Raw genomic sequence first — 20,079 nt, forward strand, 5'->3', positions numbered from 1 at the left:
TTCTCCAAATACATCATGGAGTCCGCTAACTATTTCAGAAAATGGTGCTCCTTCCCTTCCGAGCTCTGCCGTGTGCCCAAACAGTGATTTTCCCAAACATATGGGGTATCCGCATGCTCAGAAGGAATTGCACAACAAATTTTGGGGTACTTTTTTCCTGTTACCCATGCTAAAATAAAAAAATTAGGTCTATAATAAATATTATGTGAAAAAAAGTTAAATATTCATTTTTCCTTCCACATTTCATGAATTCCTGTGTAGCACCTGAAGGGTTAATAAACTTCTTGAATGTGGTTTTGAGGACCTTGATGGGTACAGTTTTTAGAATGGTGTCACTTTTGTGTATTTTCTGTCATATTGACCCCTCAAAGTCATTTAAAATATGATGTGGTCCCTAAACAAATGGTTTTGTAGATTTTGTTGGAAAAATGAGAAATCGCTGATCAACTTTTAGCACTTTTAACTTCCTAAATAAAAAAATTATGTTTCAAAAAATTGTGCTAATGTAAAGTAGACTGTGAGAAATGTTATTTATGAACTATTTTACGTGATATAACTCTCTAAATTGAAGGGCATAAAAATTAAGTTTGAAAATTGCAACATTTTAAACATTTTCACCAAGTTTCCGATATTTTCACAAATAAACACAAGTCGTATTGAACAAATTTTACCACTACCATAAAGTACAATATGTCACTAGAAAACAATCTCAGAATCACCAGGATCTGTTGAAGCGTTCTAGAGTTATTACCACATAAAATGACACTGGTCAAAATTGAAAATATTGGCCTGGTCATGAAGGTGAAAACAGGCTTCGAGGTGAAGGGGTTAAAGGGCTGGTCCAGGACCTTTTTTTTACTATTGGCATAAAACTAACAGGCAGATAGTTGCTACTTACCTACCTTTTGTGTCCAACGCCGATCTCTGCCGACACAGAGTAATCAGAGACCGCTCCTGCCAGTGACTAAGTGGCTTCCGCTGATGTCATGTTGACAGAGCAGCGGCTTCTCTTCCGATCTGCTTTGTTGAAGAGATGTGACTGCCAACCTTATACTGATTGACAGCCGACTCCTCACTACGTAAGTGTGGGGAGCTGGCTGTCAATCAGCATGACGTCACACCCCATCAACAGAGCAGCCCCGAAGAGGAAGAGCTGCTCTGTTGACGTTGAGCAACGCTGAATTGCTGGCAGGTGCAGTCCATGACCGCTCTGAGCCATAGCCAAGCAGAACAAGCAGGTAGTTGCCTCTGTCCCATAGTTGGTAAGTCTGTCAATAGCATGGAATGAGATCTTCGATAACGAATTCTAGTATCCAGGCAGATGGCGGTATTACACACGGCTTTCATTTGGAAAATCACCACTGCAGTTGTTGATGTAGTTTTCGGAGCCAAAAAGTCAGAAGTGGATAGACCTTTATATTTCTTATTCTTATGAATCCAGTTCTGGGTCAGGCTCAAACTGTGCTGGCATTTTTCCAAAATACATTGTGCGTGTGAAATCCCCTAAGAAAGTAACTGGATAGTGACATTCAGAGAGCAAGAAGTCGCCCATACATTATTAAATAGGGGGAGCAGTCACCTAGTAGCTCGAAAAGGGTTTTCAGGACTTTTGGCAGAGTTTAGAGAACATTCTAAAATATGACATTATATTTATTAGTCACCTGACTGCTGCAGCCAATCACTGGCCTCAGCAGTCATGAGTGCATGGAGGACATGTGACCGCTAAGGCCAGTGATTGACTGCAGTGGTCAGGTGACTGATGAAGAATTGTACACCTTGTGCACACAAAGGAGGTCACCGACCTCTGGAGATCACGTTCATTTCTATACAAAGGTCTTGGCATTTTTCTGTTATGGCGTGGCGGTACTATTTACAGACATGCCATCAGTCATACTAGTAGCCAATTGGCAGACAGCCGCTTGGTTTCTACAGCAGCTGAAGCCTATGAATGACCCCCAGCTTTGTCATCCAAGTGCACCCATTGTGCTGCCAAGTAAAATACACTGCAATATAGAAGAATTACAATACATTACATGAGAAATCCAGCTCGTACATGTTCCATAATGCAACTTACAAAAATCTAAAAAAAAAGCAAATAAAAAGTTTAAACATATAATATAAGGAATGACACACAAACCCCTTTTACCCTATTAAAATGCTTTATTAAGTTAAAAAAAAGTTTACATAATTAGTAACGCTGCATCCATAACAACACTTATTAAATGATCAAGGTAAAACATTGTATGAAGAAAAAAAAAAGGAAACAAAACAATTTCAGAATTGAAGTTTTTCGTTTATCATGCCAAAAAAATGGAAAAGCAATAAAAAAAGCTGTATTACCCATAATTGTAAAAGATGAAAACATCAAATCATTTATCAAAAAAAATAAGTCCTCAGTCAGCTCCATTGATGAAAAGTGATGAAAGTGCTTTATTGTGGAAAAGTAGTAACGCATTAAAAAACAAAAATATATTTCTAATTTATATTAACCCATGGGATAAGGATAACATAATTTGTAAAAATAATTAATAATTTATAGTGTTAATAAAAAAAATGCATAAAAAAACACGCTCCATTGACAGAAAAAAGTATAAAGGGATGGATCTTGAAATGCAACTATGAAAGAGGAAAAAAAAAAGTTGATTTTAAGGGGGTTGTTCACTACTTAGATATTGATAACCTATCCATCCTCAACAAATTATCCTATGGACTGGTCATCTTTATCATATCGGTGGTGGGGTCTGTAAACTGTGTATGGAACTGGAACTATGTGGTGGTCGCTCCTAGTCATTGTGGCTCAGCTTCTATTCACTTTAATAGGAGCTGAGCTACAGTTCTCAGCAGCGTATTCTCTAGTGTACGGAGGTGTGCTGGTCCATCCCAGTATACTAACTTACATCCGGCCAGCGCTGCAAACATGGAAGTAGAGTCAGATCCTCACCAGTCTAATATTGATTACATATCCTAAAGGTAGGTCATCAACAGGGCCGGAGCGGCCATCTGGCAAATGGTCATGGGCCGCCTTGTCTGCTGCGTTGTTAACAGGATCGGTGGTCTCAAGGCACCCCTACTGTTAGGAGTTGGGATGGAGAACAAAGTCGCAGACTCCATCACTTACCCCAGTAGGCCACAGATATCATTAGAAATATTGGTCTTGTAGAAAATCTTCCTTTCCTCCGTCCAGGGTAATAGTACTAGTAATATATCCCATCCAGTGCTTGGGGACGGGGACAGCATGGGCCTGTGTGATTTCAAATGCCAGGACTGAATTTCAGCCCCAGTCCATTCCTGGTCATCAATATCTAAGTACTTGAACAACCCCTTTAATGCTCAAACAGGCTTGTTCGGGCTGTATCAAGTTTAGATGTTATGCCTTATCTGTAAGATACGGGGTGACTTCCTGATCGCTGTAAGTTCGACCATTGGGACCTGTGACTGGAGTGGTGGACGAACACGAGCACCTCCACTTCATTAATTCTTAATGGCACCACCGGAGACAGCCGAGTGCAGGGTTTGGACGGTCTTCAGCGCTCCCATGCAAAAATAATGGCGCAGATGTGGGTATGATGGACCACCACTCCATTCACACAAAGCTCTACAGAGCCTCAGTTCTCATAATCGGTGCAGTCCCAGCTGTCGGAAAGTTATCCCTACAAACTTGGTACAAGCCCTTTAAAGGGAATCTGTCATTGGGTTTTTGCTATTTATTCTGAGAACAGCATAATGTGAGGGTAGGGAGCCTGATTTCAGTGATATGTCACTTATTAGGCTGTATGCTGTAGTGTCAATACAATCAGTGTTTTATCAGTAGGTGATTATCACTGCCTGACTACATGTCTTGCGCAGTCCTGTCAGGCTAATTTGTATAACCCCGCCCCCAACACTGATTGGAAGCTTTCATAGTGTACACAGGAAGCTGCCAATCAGGGGTGTGGGCGGGGTTATACACAGCTCAGCATTCTGACCACTGCTACATCTACAACACATAAAACAGGAGTTCTATCAAAACTGCATCAAGCAGTCCAGTAAGTGATACATCACTGGAATCAGGCTCTCTGTCTCTACATTATGCTGCTATCAGATTCCAGAGTAAAAACCTGCTGACAGATTCCCTTTAATGAGCAAAAGACGGTCCAGTTTGCAACAGGTGCAATAATAGCAGTTCACTTGCAACTTCACTAAGCTCAGCTTGCAATGTGCAGTACAAAATGCAACACTCGCCTACCCGCTGGTCTGAAGATCACAATGGGTGAACTGGTTACCCTTGTTTTCACTTAAATTCTCCTAAACAGATTCAAAATCATGGTGATATTTTTTTTACCAAAGCATCTCAATGGGCAATAAATCAGTGAAATGTAAATCAAGCAAACATTCTCATTATCTCCAACCAGAAGGCTAAACTTTACTCCATACAGAATATTGTCATTTATCAGCTATTTACAATCCTCTGTATATTATGAATGACAGATCAAGGAGGAGGGCTGCACATTATACTTCTGCTTCTAAAGGGTTAATCAGCAGAAAGAGAACATAGCTGATTCTAAAGGGTAATTTTGTTAAAAGGAGGGCATGGCTAATTGCAGAATTAGGCCATGTTCAAACATTCAGTATTTTACATCAGTATCTGTAAGCCAAAACCAGGAGTGGGTGAAAAACGCAGAAGTGGGGACGTGTTTCTATTACATTTTTCCTCTGATTGTTCCAATACTGATCTAAAATACTGACCAAAAATTTTTCTTAGGAAGTGTCTTGTGGACAGATGAGACCAAGATAGAGCTTTTGGGTAAAGCACATCATTCTACGGTTTACCAAAAACGGAATGAGGCCTACAAAGAAAAGAACACAGTACCTACAGTCAAATATGATGGAGGTTCAAATATGTTTTGGAGTTGTTTTTCTGCTTCTGGCACTGGGTGCCATGACTGTGTGCAAGGCATCATGAACGCTGAAGATTACCAAAGGATTTTGGGTCACAATGTAATGCCCAGTGTCAGAAAGCTGGGCTTGTGTCCTTGGTCATGGGTCTTCAAGGAGGACAATGACCTCAAACATACTAGAAGCACCCAGAAATGGATGGAAACAAATTACTGGAGAGTTATGAAGTGGCCAGCAATGTGTACAGACCTAAATCCCATTGAACACCTGTGGAGAGAAGGAGCCTTCAAATATGACGGACCTGGAACAGTTTGCAAAAGAAGAGAGGTCCAAAATTCTAGTTGGGAGGTGTAAGAAGTTTGTTCATGGTTATAGGAAGTGTTTGATTGAAGTTATTTATTCCAAAGGGCGTGCAATGAAATATTAATTTGAGCGTGCCAACAGTTTTATCAGGCCCATTTTGGGGGTTTTATGTGAAATTTTAGTCCATTTTTCCTTTTTTCTCAGTTTTTTGTGCTGGAACACAAATACACACAAAGGAAATAAACCTGTGTATAACAAAACACGTGTAATTGCAATAATTTTCTAGGAGAAATACTTCATTTTCTGGAACAAGGGTGAAAACACTTTAGGCCATGACTGTCCATGGTGCAATACTTTGGACTCGTACATAGTGAACCTATTTTTCAAAACATGAAAAAATTGATTATGCGAGAGCCCAAACACTAAACTTTTGTAAGCTGGGATGTGGAGCTCTGCAGGAACAAGATTTTGTATGACACCGGCCAGGGGGCAATACATGTCATACCAGGGACACTACATGTCATGCCGGGGGGCACTGCACGCCATGCCAGGGGACACTGCACGCCATACCAGGGGGCACTACACGCCATACCAGGGGGCACTGCACATCATACCAGGGGACACTGCACGCCATACCAGGGGACACTGCACATCATACCAGGGGGCACTGCACATCATACCAGGGGACACTGCACGCCATACCAGGGGACACTGCACGCCATACCAGGGGACACTGCACATCATACCAGGGGACACTGCACGCCATACCAGGGGGCACTACACGCCATACCAGGGGGCACTACACGCCATACCAGGGGGCACTGCACGCCATACCAGGGGGCACTGCACGCCATACCAGGGGACACTGCACGCCATACCAGGGGGCACTACACGCCATACCAGGGGGCACTGCACATCATACCAGGGGACACTGCACGTCATACCAGGGGCACTGCACATCATAACAGGGGACACTGCACGCCATACCAGGGGGCACTACACGCCATACCAGGGGCACTGCACATCATAACAGGGGACACTGCACGCCATACCAGGGGGCACTACACGCCATACCAGGGGCACTGCACATCATAACAGGGGACACTGCACGCCATACCAGGGGGCACTGCACATCATACCAGGGGACACTGCACGCCATACCAGGGGGCACTACACGCCATACCAGGGGGCACTGCACATCATATCAGGGGACACTGCACATCATACCAGGGGGCACTGCACATCATACCAGGGGACACTGCACATCATACCAGGGGACACTGCACGCCATACCAGGGGGCACTGCACATCATACCAGGGGACACTGCACATCATACCAGGGGACACTGCACGCCATACCAGGGGGCACTACACGCCATACCAGGGGGCACTACACGCCATACCAGGGGGCACTGCACGCCCTACCAGGGGGCACTACACGCCATACCAGGGGCACTGCACATCATAACAGGGGACACTGCACATCATACCAGGGGACACTGCACATCATACCAGGGGACACTGCACGCCATACCAGGGGGCACTACACGCCATGCCAGGGGGCAATACACACCATGCCAGTGGGCACTACACGCTATACCAGGGGGCACTACACGCCATGTCAGGGGGCACTGCACACCATGCCAGGGGGCAATACACGCCATACCAGGGGACACTACATGCCATACCAGGGGACACTACATGCCATGCCAGGGGGCACTGCACGCCATACCAGGGGGCACGCCATGCCAGTGGGCACTACACGCTATACCAGGGGCACTACACGCCATGCCAGGGGGCACTACATGCTATACCAGGGGGCATTACACGCTATACCAGGGGGCACTACACGCCATGCCAGGGGGCACTACTCGCCATGCCAGGGGGCACTACACACCATGCCAAGGGGCACTACACGCTATACCAGGGGGCACTACACGCCATGCCAGGGGGCACTACATGCCATGCCAGGGGGCACTACACACCATGCCAGGGGGCACTAAACGCTATACCAGGGGGGCACTACACGCCATGCCTCATTGACAGTCATACTAGCAGCATTGTGGCACTTATGGTGCAAACCCTGTGCTCTCCGATGCTGTTACATAACGTTTTGCCTCTGCAGCACCAACAACGCGCAGTAGCACTAAATCTGTACGTTGTTGAGAATAACAAGTAATTTTCTCATTTGCTTGTTTTTACAAGCACAAAGCAATTCTAACCATGGAAGAACATGAGACAACCCTTTTAACTGAGAATCCATCACTCGGTTGTTCTGACAGGGGAGTTTATAACTCTTTTTCATCTCGTTCTTCTGTCTTTTTCTGAGCTTCTCACAGCTGATTTAAAACTACAAAGTTCAGATCAGTTTTGATGTGGTGTGTTATTATGAATCAGGAGCTAAGAAAGATAAAATAGGGAAAAAAACCCTCTCCTGCCAGAGTGAGCTCCCTGAAGGATTCTTAGATAACTCATTCTGCAGCCAGTAATAGGCAGGATAAGCAATAAAAGAGAAATGGTGAACATTTTTTAATGATTCCATTAGCAAAAGTGATTTATAGCTCAAAATTCATATATGTACCGTAAGTTAAAAAAAAAAAAACCATAGCCTGAAGGCATCCATATCCTGTAAGAACTGCAGATGAGAGTCCACTATCTCACATGTAAAGCGCCATGGAATAAATGGCGCTATAATAAATAATAATAATAATAATAATAATAACAGGCAGCAGACTGCTGCAGAAGGCAGCTTATACTCTGCAGGACAGCCATTCTGAATACGAAGCTCAAGCACTCACAAGACTGGTAGGAACAAGTCCAATGGACGCCTTTATTATCTTATCCAAGACCTTATCGTTCAGTCTTCAGGTAACCTGGAGGTGAGGTGAAAATACAATATATGGACAAAAGTATTGGGACGTCTACACATCTCACCTACAGGAACTTTTCTGACCTCCCAGTCTAATCCATAGGCATTAGTGTGGAGTTGGATCCCCCCTTTGGACCTATAACAGCTTTCACACTTCTGGGGTGGCTTTCTATAAGATTTTGGATGGTGTATGTGGGACTTTTTCCCCATTCATCCAGAAGAGCATTTGTGGGGTCAGACACTGGTGTTGGAGAAGGGGGCCGGGCTCACAGTCTCCATTGGTCGGGATTGAGGACAGAGCTCTGTTTGGCCGGTCACATTTCTCCACACCAGACTCACCCAACCGTGCCTGTATGGACCTCGCTTTGTGCACAGTCATAGGGAACAGAAAAGAGCCGTACCCAAACTGTTCCCACAAAATCAGAGGCATAGAATTGTCTTGTTATAACTAAAGGTTTAAGATTTCACTGGAACTAAGTGGCTTAGTCCAAACCCTGAAAAACATCCCCAAACACTGTCTCCTACACCAAACTGACAATCTCCGTTCTAGTTAGTCCCAAAGGTGTTGGATGGGGATGAGGTCGGGGCTCTGTGCAACCAGTGAAGTTCTTCTACACCAAACTCACCCATCCATGCCTTTAGAGACTTAGCTTTATACCTTGGGGCACAGTCATGGGGAACAGAAAAGAGCCGTACCCAAAGTGCTCCCACAAAGTTCCAAAATGTCTTGTATGCTGAAGCATGTCCCTTCTCTGTCTGTGGTCATGCAGGTAGGAGGACGAGGGGCCCCCCAGCATCTCTGTTCTAATTATCGGTCAGGCCCCCATTAATCAGCGGTGGTGAGGTGATAAGGTTTTGTGAGATAACCTATTTAACAATGAGGAATTGAATTAGTGCAAAACCTTAAAGGTACCGTCACACTAAGCGACGCTGCAGCGATACCGACAACGATCCGGATCGCTGCAGCGTCGCTGTTTGGTCGCTGGAGAGCTGTCACACAGACAGCTCTCCAGCGACCAACGATGCCGGTAACCAGGGTAAACATCGGGTAACTAAGCGCAGGGCCGCGCTTAGTAACCCAATGTTTACCCTGGTTACCATCCTAAAAGTAAAAAAAAACAACCACTACATACTTACCTACAGCCGTCTGTCCTCCAGCGCTGTGCTCTGCACTCCTCCTGTACTGTCTGTGTGAGCACAGCGGCCGGAAAGCAGAGCGGTGACGTCACCGCTCTGCTTTCCGGCTGCCCGACGCTCACAGCCAGTACAGGAGGAGTGCAGAGCACAGCGCCGGGGACAGACAGCTGTAGGTAAGTATGTAGTGGTTGTTTTTTTTTACTTTTAGGATGGTAACCAGGGTAAACATCGGGTTACTAAGCGCGGCCCTGCGCTTAGTTACCCGATGTTTACCCTGGTTACCAGTGAAGACATCGCTGAATCGGTGTCACACACGCCGATTCAGCGATGTCTGCGGGGAGTCCAGCGACCAAATAAAGTTCTGGACTTTCTTCCCCGACCAGCGACAGCACAGCAGGGGCCTGATCGCTGCTGCCTGTCACACTGGACGATATCGCTAGCGAGGACGCTGCAACGTCACGGATCGCTAGCGATATCGTCTAGTGTGACGGTACCTTAAGACACACGATAACAAACAAGAGACAATAATAATATGTCACAAGGTCATATGTACAATAGAGGCAGTCTGTGCGGCTATTATGGGACCCCGGCAAAGACCCTCACAGAAAGTAAGAACCTTTGCAAGCTTTCCCTCTTCATAAGGGGCACACTAAGGTGTAGATAATCAACCCACCGATATGGAAAGAATTTGGTGGAAAACATCATCATGTCCTCCTGCTACAAGTGGTTGAGGGATCTGCGGCAGCAGTCAGACCCCTCTTCTTTGTTTTATGCCCCTCCTTGTCACAGAGGGTTCATAATGGAAATTCCACTTATATCAACAAATGCCCTCAAACCTGTATCCTTTATTGGTAGATGATCATTGCTTACATATTTGTATTTTGGGGAAAATTCAAGATTCCTTCAGTCATTTTTACTTTTATATCTGGGAAAGCTGAGTGACAACCAGGGTAGGACGTAATCGAGTGGTCTATTTCAGAAATAGATGGAACCTAGGAGAGAAGAAGGGGAAAATAGGAAGAAGGAGAAGAGGAGGAGGAGGAAGAAGAAGAGGAGGAACAAGAAGAAAAGGAAGATGAGGAAAATAGGAAGAAGAAGAGGAGGAAGAAGAAAAGGAAGATGAAGAGGAAAAATAGGAAGAAGAGGAGGAGGAAGAAGAGGAGGAAGAAGAAGAAAAGGAAGATGAAGAGGAAAAATAGGAAGAAGAGGAAGACAAAGATGAAAAATAGGAAGATGAAGAAGGAGAAGAGGAAAGATAGAAAGTTGAAGAAGAGGAGGAGGAAGAAGAAGAGGAAGACAAAGATGAAAAATAGGAAGAAGATTAAGAAGAAGAGGAAAAATAGGAAGATGAAGCAGAAGAAGAAGGAAATATAGGAAGATGAAGAAGTAGAAGAGGAAAAATAAGAAGATTAAGAAGAGGAATAGAAAAAATGGTTAGAAGTATAGGTAGAAGAGGAAGAGGAGAAGTTGAGGCTGTGTCGGTCCAGCGAGCTCAGCCCCGCGCTCAGCACACAGCCCTGTATGGAGTATATACTGGGCCTTTCCTTTGTTACGCAGCTTCTCTCCAGTGTGGTCCTTCCACTGACACAACAGTCGCACGAGCTCCGTGTTCCCGTCACACCCACTCCGTGCATTTACTCCTCACTTCTATTATGATGGCAGTTCTCCCTGTGAGAGGGATATTTATGACATGAGAGATGGCGGTGGTGCCAAGCACTATACCCAGCACTGCTCGCCTTTGTTACAGTAACCCTGTGCCCAGAGGTGACTCCCAGAGGTGCCAGTGTCACACAAAGCCCCCTCATTAGCCACACACTACACTGTGACACATGCCTACACTGACCACACACGGAGAGACGCTGGCACACACAATAGTGCTGCACACAATCCTGGCATCACGTCTATAGGACCCGCACATCAGATATCGCCCACCACACTGAGAATGTCATTCAGGTGTTTTAGCCTTTTATTGTTATTTGCATTCATGTCGGCATTTTATCAACTTGACAGCCGAGTGGATGTGAGGGGCATCGACCGCTGTGGATGTCATTAGATTGGCAGGCGTTGTCGTCACTGCCATTAATTGCTTTGTTTATGGGACATTTGGTGCATCCGATGCCCGTCACACATACACCGACAGATGGTGTACATACTGTACAGCCTTTGTCAGGCAGCCCCCGGGCACAGGTGACTCCCGGGGGGGCTGCTGTCACACAAAGCCCCCACATGCTTCAGGGGAGGGCAGCATTGTAGCCTGGCACCAGGTCTGGGGGCACTGACAGCTGAAGCCATCACCAGGGCACGTGCTTCTCTCCAGAGAAGGGGGTGTGTGAGCCCTGTGCCAGTGCTGCATGGCGCTCACCTGCGGGTGCCCTCACCAGGGCATGTGTTGCTTCCCTGGCAGTGATGGAGGGGCAGCGGCAGCACAAAGCCTCATTAGGTGCAGATCAGTAAATCTGGAGACATTTCTCTGCACGGTGAGAACTAGTTTCCTTTGTTACAAGCAGAGAAACAAGCAGCCTGCTGCAGCACATGGCTACCGAGCACGCCCACTCCAGCGCATTCTCCTGCTGGCACCTACCTGGCACCGCACACACCGGGGGCATGAGGATCGGTGTGCCTGCTCGTCCTGCACAACATCCAGCTCCTCGTCCTCCTCCTCGCCACGTCCGTGCCCTGCGGATGACCCCGTGCCCAGCGCCGGCAGCGCCTCCTTCATGCCACAGGAAGCCCTCACCGTGCCCAGCATAGTGCCCAGCACGGAGCGCTTGTGGAGGCGGCGAGGCTGCATGTTCTTACCCGGGACTGTCCTGTCTCCTCCCCCTCAGGTCCTGGGAGCTGTCAGATGCAGCACCTCCCCATGTGCAGCAAAGCCCTCACCCACCAGCACTGGCCCGGCACCTCCTGCCATCACCGTGCGGAGGGTGGGCAAGGGGCACCGGGACCTGTGCACATGGCAGCAGGTGGAGGGGAGGGCAGAGCAGTGCTGGGGGCATAGTCCTGCAGATCTGCCCCCCCCCCCCAACTATACCCCCAAATATGTGCATGGAGCAGCCGGGACCCGTGCACATGGCAGCAGGTGGAGGGGAGAGCAGTGCCTGGGGCAAAGTCCTGCAGATCTGCCCCCCCCCCCCCCCAGCTATACCCCCAAATATGTGCATGGAGCAGCAGGTGGAGGGGAGAGCAGTGCCTGGGGAAAAGTCCTGCAGATCTGCCCCCCCCAGCTATACCCCCAAATATGTGCATGGAGCAGCAGGTGGAGGGGAGAGCAGTGCCTGGGGCAAAGTCCTGCAGATCTGCCCCCCCCCCCCCAGCTATACCCCCAAATATGTGCATGGAGCAGCAGGTGGAGGGGAGAGCAGTGCCTGGGGAAAAGTCCTGCAGATCTGCCCCCCCCAGCTATACCCCCAAATATGTGCATGGAGCAGCAGGTGGAGGGGAGAGCAGTGCCTGGGGCAAAGTCCTGCAGATCGGCCCCCCTCCCCCCCACCCCCAAATATACTCCCCAAATATACTCCCCAAATACAGCTCTGGCAAAAAATTAAGAGACCACCACAACAAAACGCTGTCATGAGCAGCCCAATCTCCAGACCTGAGCCCCATTGAAAACCTCTGGAATGTGATCAAAAGGATGATGGATAGTCACAAGCCATCAAACAAAGAAGAACTGCTTACATTTTTGCACCAGGAGCAGTGTGAAAGACTGGTGGAAAGCATGCCAAGACGCATGAAAGCTGTGATTAAAAATCATGGTTATTCCACAAAATATTGATTTCTGAACACTCCGAGTTAAAAAAAAATTAGTATTGTTGTTAAAAAATGATTATGGACTTGTTTTCTTTGCATTATTTGAGGTCTGAAAGCACTGGTTTTTTTTCTAATATTGACCATTTCTCCTTTTCAAAAAAAAAAATACAAAATTTATTGCTTGGAAATTCAGAGACATGTTGTCCGAAGTTTCTATAATAAAATAACAATTTACATTTTAGGCTGGGTTCCCATTGCGTTATGGGACCGCGTTAAACGGACAGCGTTGCACGGCGAAATTAACGCCGTGCAACACGGCCGTTAACGCGCCCATTCAAGCTAATGGGAACGCGCTTCACTAGCGCGTGCCATGTTCGGCACGCGCCAGCGACGCGCCGGTGATTCCTGGCGCGCTGCGGACGCTGCTTGCAGCGTCCGAGGCGCGCCCGCGGTCCGTTCCCCGCTCTCGCAGATCGGGGATCTGCGAGAGCGGGAACGTTACCGCGACCCCGACCGCAGCCCCATAGAAAACATTGCGTTAGCGCAATCCGCTAGCGCTAAACGGATTGCACTAACGCAATGTGACCCTAGCCTTACTCAAAAATATACCTATAAAGAGAAAAATCAGACAAACTGAACATTTTGCTGTGGTCTCTTAATTTTTGCCAGAGCTGTATGTGCATGGAGCAGCCGGGACCTGTGCACATGGCATCAGGTGGAGGGGAGAGCAGTGCTGGGGGCATAGTCCTACAGATCTGACCCCCTAAATATACGCCCCAAATATGTGCATGGAGCAGCCGGGACCTGCGCGTGTGGCATCGGGTGGAGGGGAGAGCTGTGGTGAGCAGTACTGGGGGCATAGTCCTGCAGCTCTGACCCCCAAATCTGTCCCACTCGCTTCATTGTGCCCCTAAAGGACAATCGCTTACAAACAATTGCATAATACTGTCACTAAAGGACAAACGCTTACTGGCAATCGCTTATGTCATTACTAACAGACAATCACTATCCCAGACAGACAATCTATGGCCGGAGTTACACTCAACGTATAAAAAAAAAATATCGATCCGACTTTGATGGCCGAGAATCACACCAATGTTCTCCATGTGGTGGTCCGTGTGTAATCCATTTGCAATGCGATGACGCAAATTCCTCGCATCTAGTAACCATATAACATCCATAGGATATGCGTTTTTAACACGAGCATTTACATACATCAGTTCTCTGTCATTGACTCATCGTTTTAAAAATAAAGGAAACACTAAAATACCACATCCTAGATATCTCTGAATGAAATATTCCAGTTGCAAATTTGTATTCATTGCATAGTGGAATGTGTTCAGAACAATAAAGCATAACAATTATCAACGTAAATCAAAATGATTATCCCACGGAGGTCTGGCTTTGGAATGATACTCAAAATCAAAGTGGAAAATCAAATTACAGGCTGATCCAACTTCAGTGGAAATGCCTCATGACAAGAAAAAGATGCTCAGTATTGTGTGTGGCCTCCACGTTCCTGTATGACCCCCCTACTGTATAATGCCTGGGCATGCTCCTGATGAGGCGGTGGATGGTCTCCTGAGGGATCTCCTCCCAGACCTGGACTAAAGCATCCCCCAACTCCTGGACAGTCTGTGGTGCAACGTGACATTGGTAGATGGTGCGAGACAAGATGTCCCAGATGTGCTCAATTGGATTCAGGTCTAGGGAACGGGCAGGCCAGTCCATAGCTTCAATGCCTACATCTTGAGGAAAAGCTGACACACTCCAGCCACATGAGGTCTGGCATTGTCCTGCATTAGGAGGAACCCAGGGCCAACCGCACCAGCATATGGTCTCACAAAGGGTCTGATAATCTCATGTCGGTACCTAATGACAGTCAAGCTACATCTGGCGAGCACATGGAGGGCTGTGCAGCCCTCCATAGAAATGCCACACCATTACTGACCCACTGCCAATCTGGTCATGCTGAAGGATATTTCAGGCAGCAGATCGCTCTCCACGGCATCTCTAGACTCTGTCATGTCTGTCACGTGCTCAGTATGAACCTGCTTTCATCTGTGAAGAGAACAGGGCGCCAGTGGCGATTTTGCCAATCCTGGTGTTATGTGGCAAATGCCAAGTGTCCTGCACGGTGTTGGGCTGTGAGCCCAACCCCCACCTGTGGACGTTTGGCACTCAAACCATCCTCATGGAGTCGGTTTCTAACCGTTTGTGCAGACACATGCACATTTGTGGCCTGCTGGAGGTCATTTTGTAGGGCTCTGGCAGTGCTCCTCCTGTTCCTCCTTGCGCAAAGGCAGAGGTAGCGGTCCTGCTGCTGGTTTGTTGCCCTCCTACGGCCCCCTCCACATCTCCTGGTGTACTGGCCTGTCTCCTGGTATTGCCTCCAGCCTCTGGACACTACGCTGACAGACACAGCAAACCTTCTTGGCACAGCTCGCATTGATGTGCCATCCTGGATGAGTTGCACTACCTGAGCCACTTGTGGGTTGTAGATTCCGTCTCATGCTACCACGAGTGTGAAAGCACAACCAACATTCAAAATTGACCAAAACATCAGCCAGAAAGCATTGGTACCGAGATGTGGTCTATGTTCCCCACCTGCAGAACCACTCCTTTATTGAGTGTGTCTTGATAATTGCCAATAATTTCCATCTGTTGTTTATTCCACTTGCACAACAGCATGTGAAAATCGATTGTCAAACAATGTTGCTTCCTAAGTGGACAGTTTGATTTCACAGAAGTTTGATTTACTTGGATCTATATTCTGTTGTTTAAGTGTTCCCTTTATTTTTTTGGCAGTGTATATATATATATATATATATATATATATATATATATACATATACACACACACACACACACACACATATATACAGTGCAGAGCAAAAGTCTGGACACACCTTCTCATTTAAGGATTTTTCTGTATTTTTATGACTATGAAAATTGTAAATTCACACTGAAGGCATCAAAACTATGAATTAACACATATGGAATTTCATACTTAACAAAAAAGTGTGTAACTACTTTAAGAAATGACGGTCAGTTAGTCCGAAAAATTGTGAAAACTTTGAAAGTGTCCCCAAGTGCAGTGGCAAAAACCATCAAGCGCTACAAAGAAACTGGCTCACATGAGGACCGCCCCAGGAAAGGAAGACCAAGAGTCACCTCTGCTTCTGAGGATAAGTTTATCTGAGTCACCAGCCTCAGAAATCCCAGGTTAACAGCAGCTCAGATTAGAGACCAGGTCAATGCCACACAGATTTCTAGCAGCAGACACATCTCTACAACAACTGTTAAGAGGATACTTTGTGCAGCAGGCCTTCATGATAAAATAGCTGCTAGGAAACCACTGCTAAGGACAGGCAACAAGCAGAAGAGACTTGTTTGGGCTAAAGAACACAAGGAATGGACATTAGACCTGTGGAAATCTGTGCTTTGGTCTGATGAGTCCAAATTTGAGATCTTTGGTTCCAACCACCGTGTCTTTGTGCGAGGCAGAAAAGGTGAACGGATGGACTCTACATGCCTGGCTCCCACCGTGAAGCATGGAGGAGGAGGTGTGATGGTGTGAGGAAGCTTTGCTGGTGACACTGTTGGGGATTTATTCAAAATTGAAGACATACTGAACCAGCATGGCTACCATAGCATCTTGCTGCAGCGTGCTATTCCATTCGGTTTGCGTTTAGTTGGACCATCATTTATTTTTCAACAGGACAATGACCCCAAACACACCTCCAGGCTGTGTAAGGGCTATTTGACCAAGGAGGAGAGTGATGGGGTGCTACGCCAGATGACCTGGCCTCCACAGTCACCGGACCTGAACCCAATCGAGATGGTTTGGGGTGAGCTGGACCACAGAGTGAAGGCAAAAGGGCCAACAAGTGCTTAGCATCTCTGGGAACTCCTTCAAGATTGTTGGAAGAACATTCCCAGTGACTACCTCTTGAAGCTCATCAAGAGAATGCCAAGAGTGTGCAAAGCAGTCATCAAAGCAAAAGGTGGCTACTTTGAAGAACGTAGAATATAAGACATCATTTCAGTTGTTTCACACTTTTTTGTTAAGTATATAATTCCACATGTGTTAATTCATAGTTTTGATGCCTTCAGTGTGAATGTACAATTTTCATAGTCATGAAAATACAGAAACATCTTTAAATGATAAGGCGTGCCCAAACATTTGCTCTGTACTATATATACAGTATAAATAGCTGTGGGGACCTCATTCTATATGGTGGAGAGGCGACAGCATGAAGTTGTGAAAATATGGTGGTTATAGTTTACAAGGGGGAAAGCAGGGGGAAAGCAGTGGATGTTGTCAGTCATTAGGGATGGTGGTGTGTTATTATAGTTCATAAGGGCTCATGGTGTCAAGGTTATAAAGAAAAGCATTTCCAGCTTCAGGATCAGCCGTTAATACTAGAAGCCCCAGAGAGGGGTCATTTAACATTTCTACCTTTGGAGCTCGAAATTTCTGGGTCTTCTAGTGTTAAAAACACAGATTTATTAACATTTATTGAGATAGATGTAAAAAAGACAAAAGTAAAAAAGTTGCAATTCCTGCACCAGTATAATCTAGCAAATGGGTCTCAGACTGCCATCTTTAGTATGTGCAATTACCGACACAAAGTACGGTAATTGTAAATGAAATGTTACATGGTTTTCAAAATATTAAAAAAAATATAATATAAATCTGGAAATTTTGACTTGCATTTGTATTCAGCTCCCCTGAGTCAATACTTTGTAGGACCACTGTTCCCTGCAATTACTGCTGCACATCTAGAGTCTGTCATGATCCAGTCCGAGGTTTGTTTCTGATTATTCTCTTCCCAGAATGGTCATGCGGGAGTTAATCTTCTCTGTCTTGTTTTGGGGTCTGTCTGGCTATTTCAGTCCGCTGTTACCTGCAAGCAGTGTCAGTTAGGCTACTTTCACACTTGCGTCGGTATGGGGCTGTCGCAAACCGTCGGCCTGACGTACCGATGGACAGTGTGTTAAATGTAGCACAACGTAGGCAGCGGATGCAGTTTTACAATGCATCTGCTGCCCATTTTGAGTTCCGGGGAGGAGGGGGCGGAGTTTCGGCCGCGCATGCCCGGTCAAAAGTGGCGAACTCGATGCACAAAAAAACGTTAGATTGAACTTTTGTTTTGTGCGTCGTGGCTGCCAAAACACAAGGCATCCGTCGCACGACGGATGCGACGTGTGGCCATACTTCGCAATGCGTCGCTAATACAAGTCTATGGAGAAAAAACACATCCTGCGGGCAGCTTTGCAGGATGCGTTTTTTCTCCAAGACGACGCAATGCGACGTAGCCCAAATGACGCAAGTGTGAAAGTAGCCTTATAGTTCCTGTCTCTGGCTTGAGCAGCTGACCCCGTTATACCCTAATTTGTCCTATTATTGAGATAGATGTAAAAAAGACAGTAGTAAAAAAAAGTTGCAATTCCTGCACCAGTATAATCTAGCAAATGGGTCTCAGACTGCCAACTTTAGTATGTGCAATTACCCAGGGCCGGCTCCAGGTTTTTGAGGGCCCTGGGCGAAAGAGTCTCAGTGGGCCCCCATCCTTTATCACATACCACGATTCATGATCGCATATAACACAGCCATGTAGTATAAAACACAGCCCACGTAGTTTATAACACAGCCACGTAGTATATAGCACAGCCCACGTAGCATATAACAGCCCATATAGTATATAGCACAGCCACATATTATATAACACAGCCCACGTAGTATATAACACGGCCCACGTAGTATATAGCACAGCCCACGTAGCATATAACAGCCCATATAGTATATAGCACAGCCACATATTATATAACACAGCCCACGTAGTATATAACACGGCCCACGTAGTATATAGAACAGCCATGTAGTATATAGCACAGCCCATGTAGCATATAACAGCCCATATAGTATATAGCACAGCCACATAGCATATAACACGGCCCATGTAGTATATAGAACAGCCATGTAGTATATAGCACAGCCCACGTAGCATATAACAGTCCATATAGCATATAGCACAGCCCACGTATATAACACAGCCATGTAGTATATAGGACAGACATGTAGTATACAGCACAGCCCCCCTCCCTCCAAGAATGGCCCCATAGTCCAGTACTCACTGTTATAGTTACAAAAAAAAAACACTCCTCACCTCTCAACGTGCCCGTGCTGCTCCCTGCTCCGGTCTTGGTGGCTGCCGCTGCACTGCCGGACACTCAGCGAGTGCGCGATGACGTCATCGCGCAGCGGCCGTGTCAGAGTGGGGAATGATGGGAGAGGGAGCGTCAGGTGACGCTTTCTCCTCCATCATTTGCTTTGAACTTTACCGGCAGATGCCGGTATAGTTCAATGCGGCGGCAAGGGAGTTGGTGCTGGCGACAGGTGGGCCCCCCTGCCTCACAGAGGCCCCATAGCGGCTGCGTGATGTGCCGCTAGCTGAGGGCCCCTGGGGGAGCGGGGGCCCTAGGTAGCTGCCTGCCCCTAACGCCGCCCTGAATGGGCCCCCCTGTCTCGCCAGGGCCCTGGCACTTGCCCGGGTACGCCGGGTGCTGACACCGGCCCTGCAATTACCGACACAAAGTACGGTAATTGTAAATGAAATGTTACATGGTTTTCAAAATATTTAAAAAATATAATATAAATCTGGAACCCTGCTTTGTCCTCTGCCCATTTACCTAGGTTCCATTACTGTGTTCCCCTGTGACTTCGCCCATTATAGTACTCGCTCCCCGTGTTGTGACCCCTTGGTATTTGACTCGGCTTGTCCTCTGACCTGTTTGACTGTCTTGCGTCTCTGGCTTTCCTGCTCCCGATCGGCTATGACTTCTTTGGCTTGTTTCTGCCCACATGTATTGCTGTGACCTCTGGTACTTCGTTCCCTCTCTGCTGCTTACCTGGCTTTGTCTGACTAGCTCAGTGAGATTGGATGGAGGCGTCTAACAGGTTTTCCTCCAGGATTGTTCTGTACATAGCTCCATCCATCTTTCCATCAACTCTGACCAGCTTTCCTGTCCCTATGAAGAAAAGCAAACTGCAAATAGGACTTCTTTTGGCTTGCTTTCAAAAATGGCTTTCTTCTTGCCACTGTTTCATAAAGGCCAGATTTGCAGAGTATACGACTACTAGT

The 20,079-nt window shown here is 46.7% G+C and overlaps 1 protein-coding gene across 1 annotated transcript in view; it reads right to left on the reverse strand.

Annotated features, from left to right (window-relative positions):
* ZNF704 (zinc finger protein 704) overlaps window positions 1-11,990 on the reverse strand; it is a 157,756-nt gene extending 145,766 nt beyond the window's left edge. The window contains exon 1 of the mRNA XM_069728973.1: window positions 11,766-11,990. Within this exon, the coding sequence (XP_069585074.1) occupies window positions 11,766-11,975 (210 nt within the window). The 5' untranslated portion in view covers window positions 11,976-11,990. The remainder of the gene's footprint in view (window positions 1-11,765) is intronic.
* Between the last annotated feature and the right edge of the window lie 8,089 nt (window positions 11,991-20,079).

The sequence above is a fragment of the Ranitomeya imitator genome, chromosome 6 (assembly GCF_032444005.1).
Source record: "Ranitomeya imitator isolate aRanImi1 chromosome 6, aRanImi1.pri, whole genome shotgun sequence".
Lineage (NCBI taxonomy): Eukaryota > Metazoa > Chordata > Amphibia > Anura > Dendrobatidae > Ranitomeya > Ranitomeya imitator.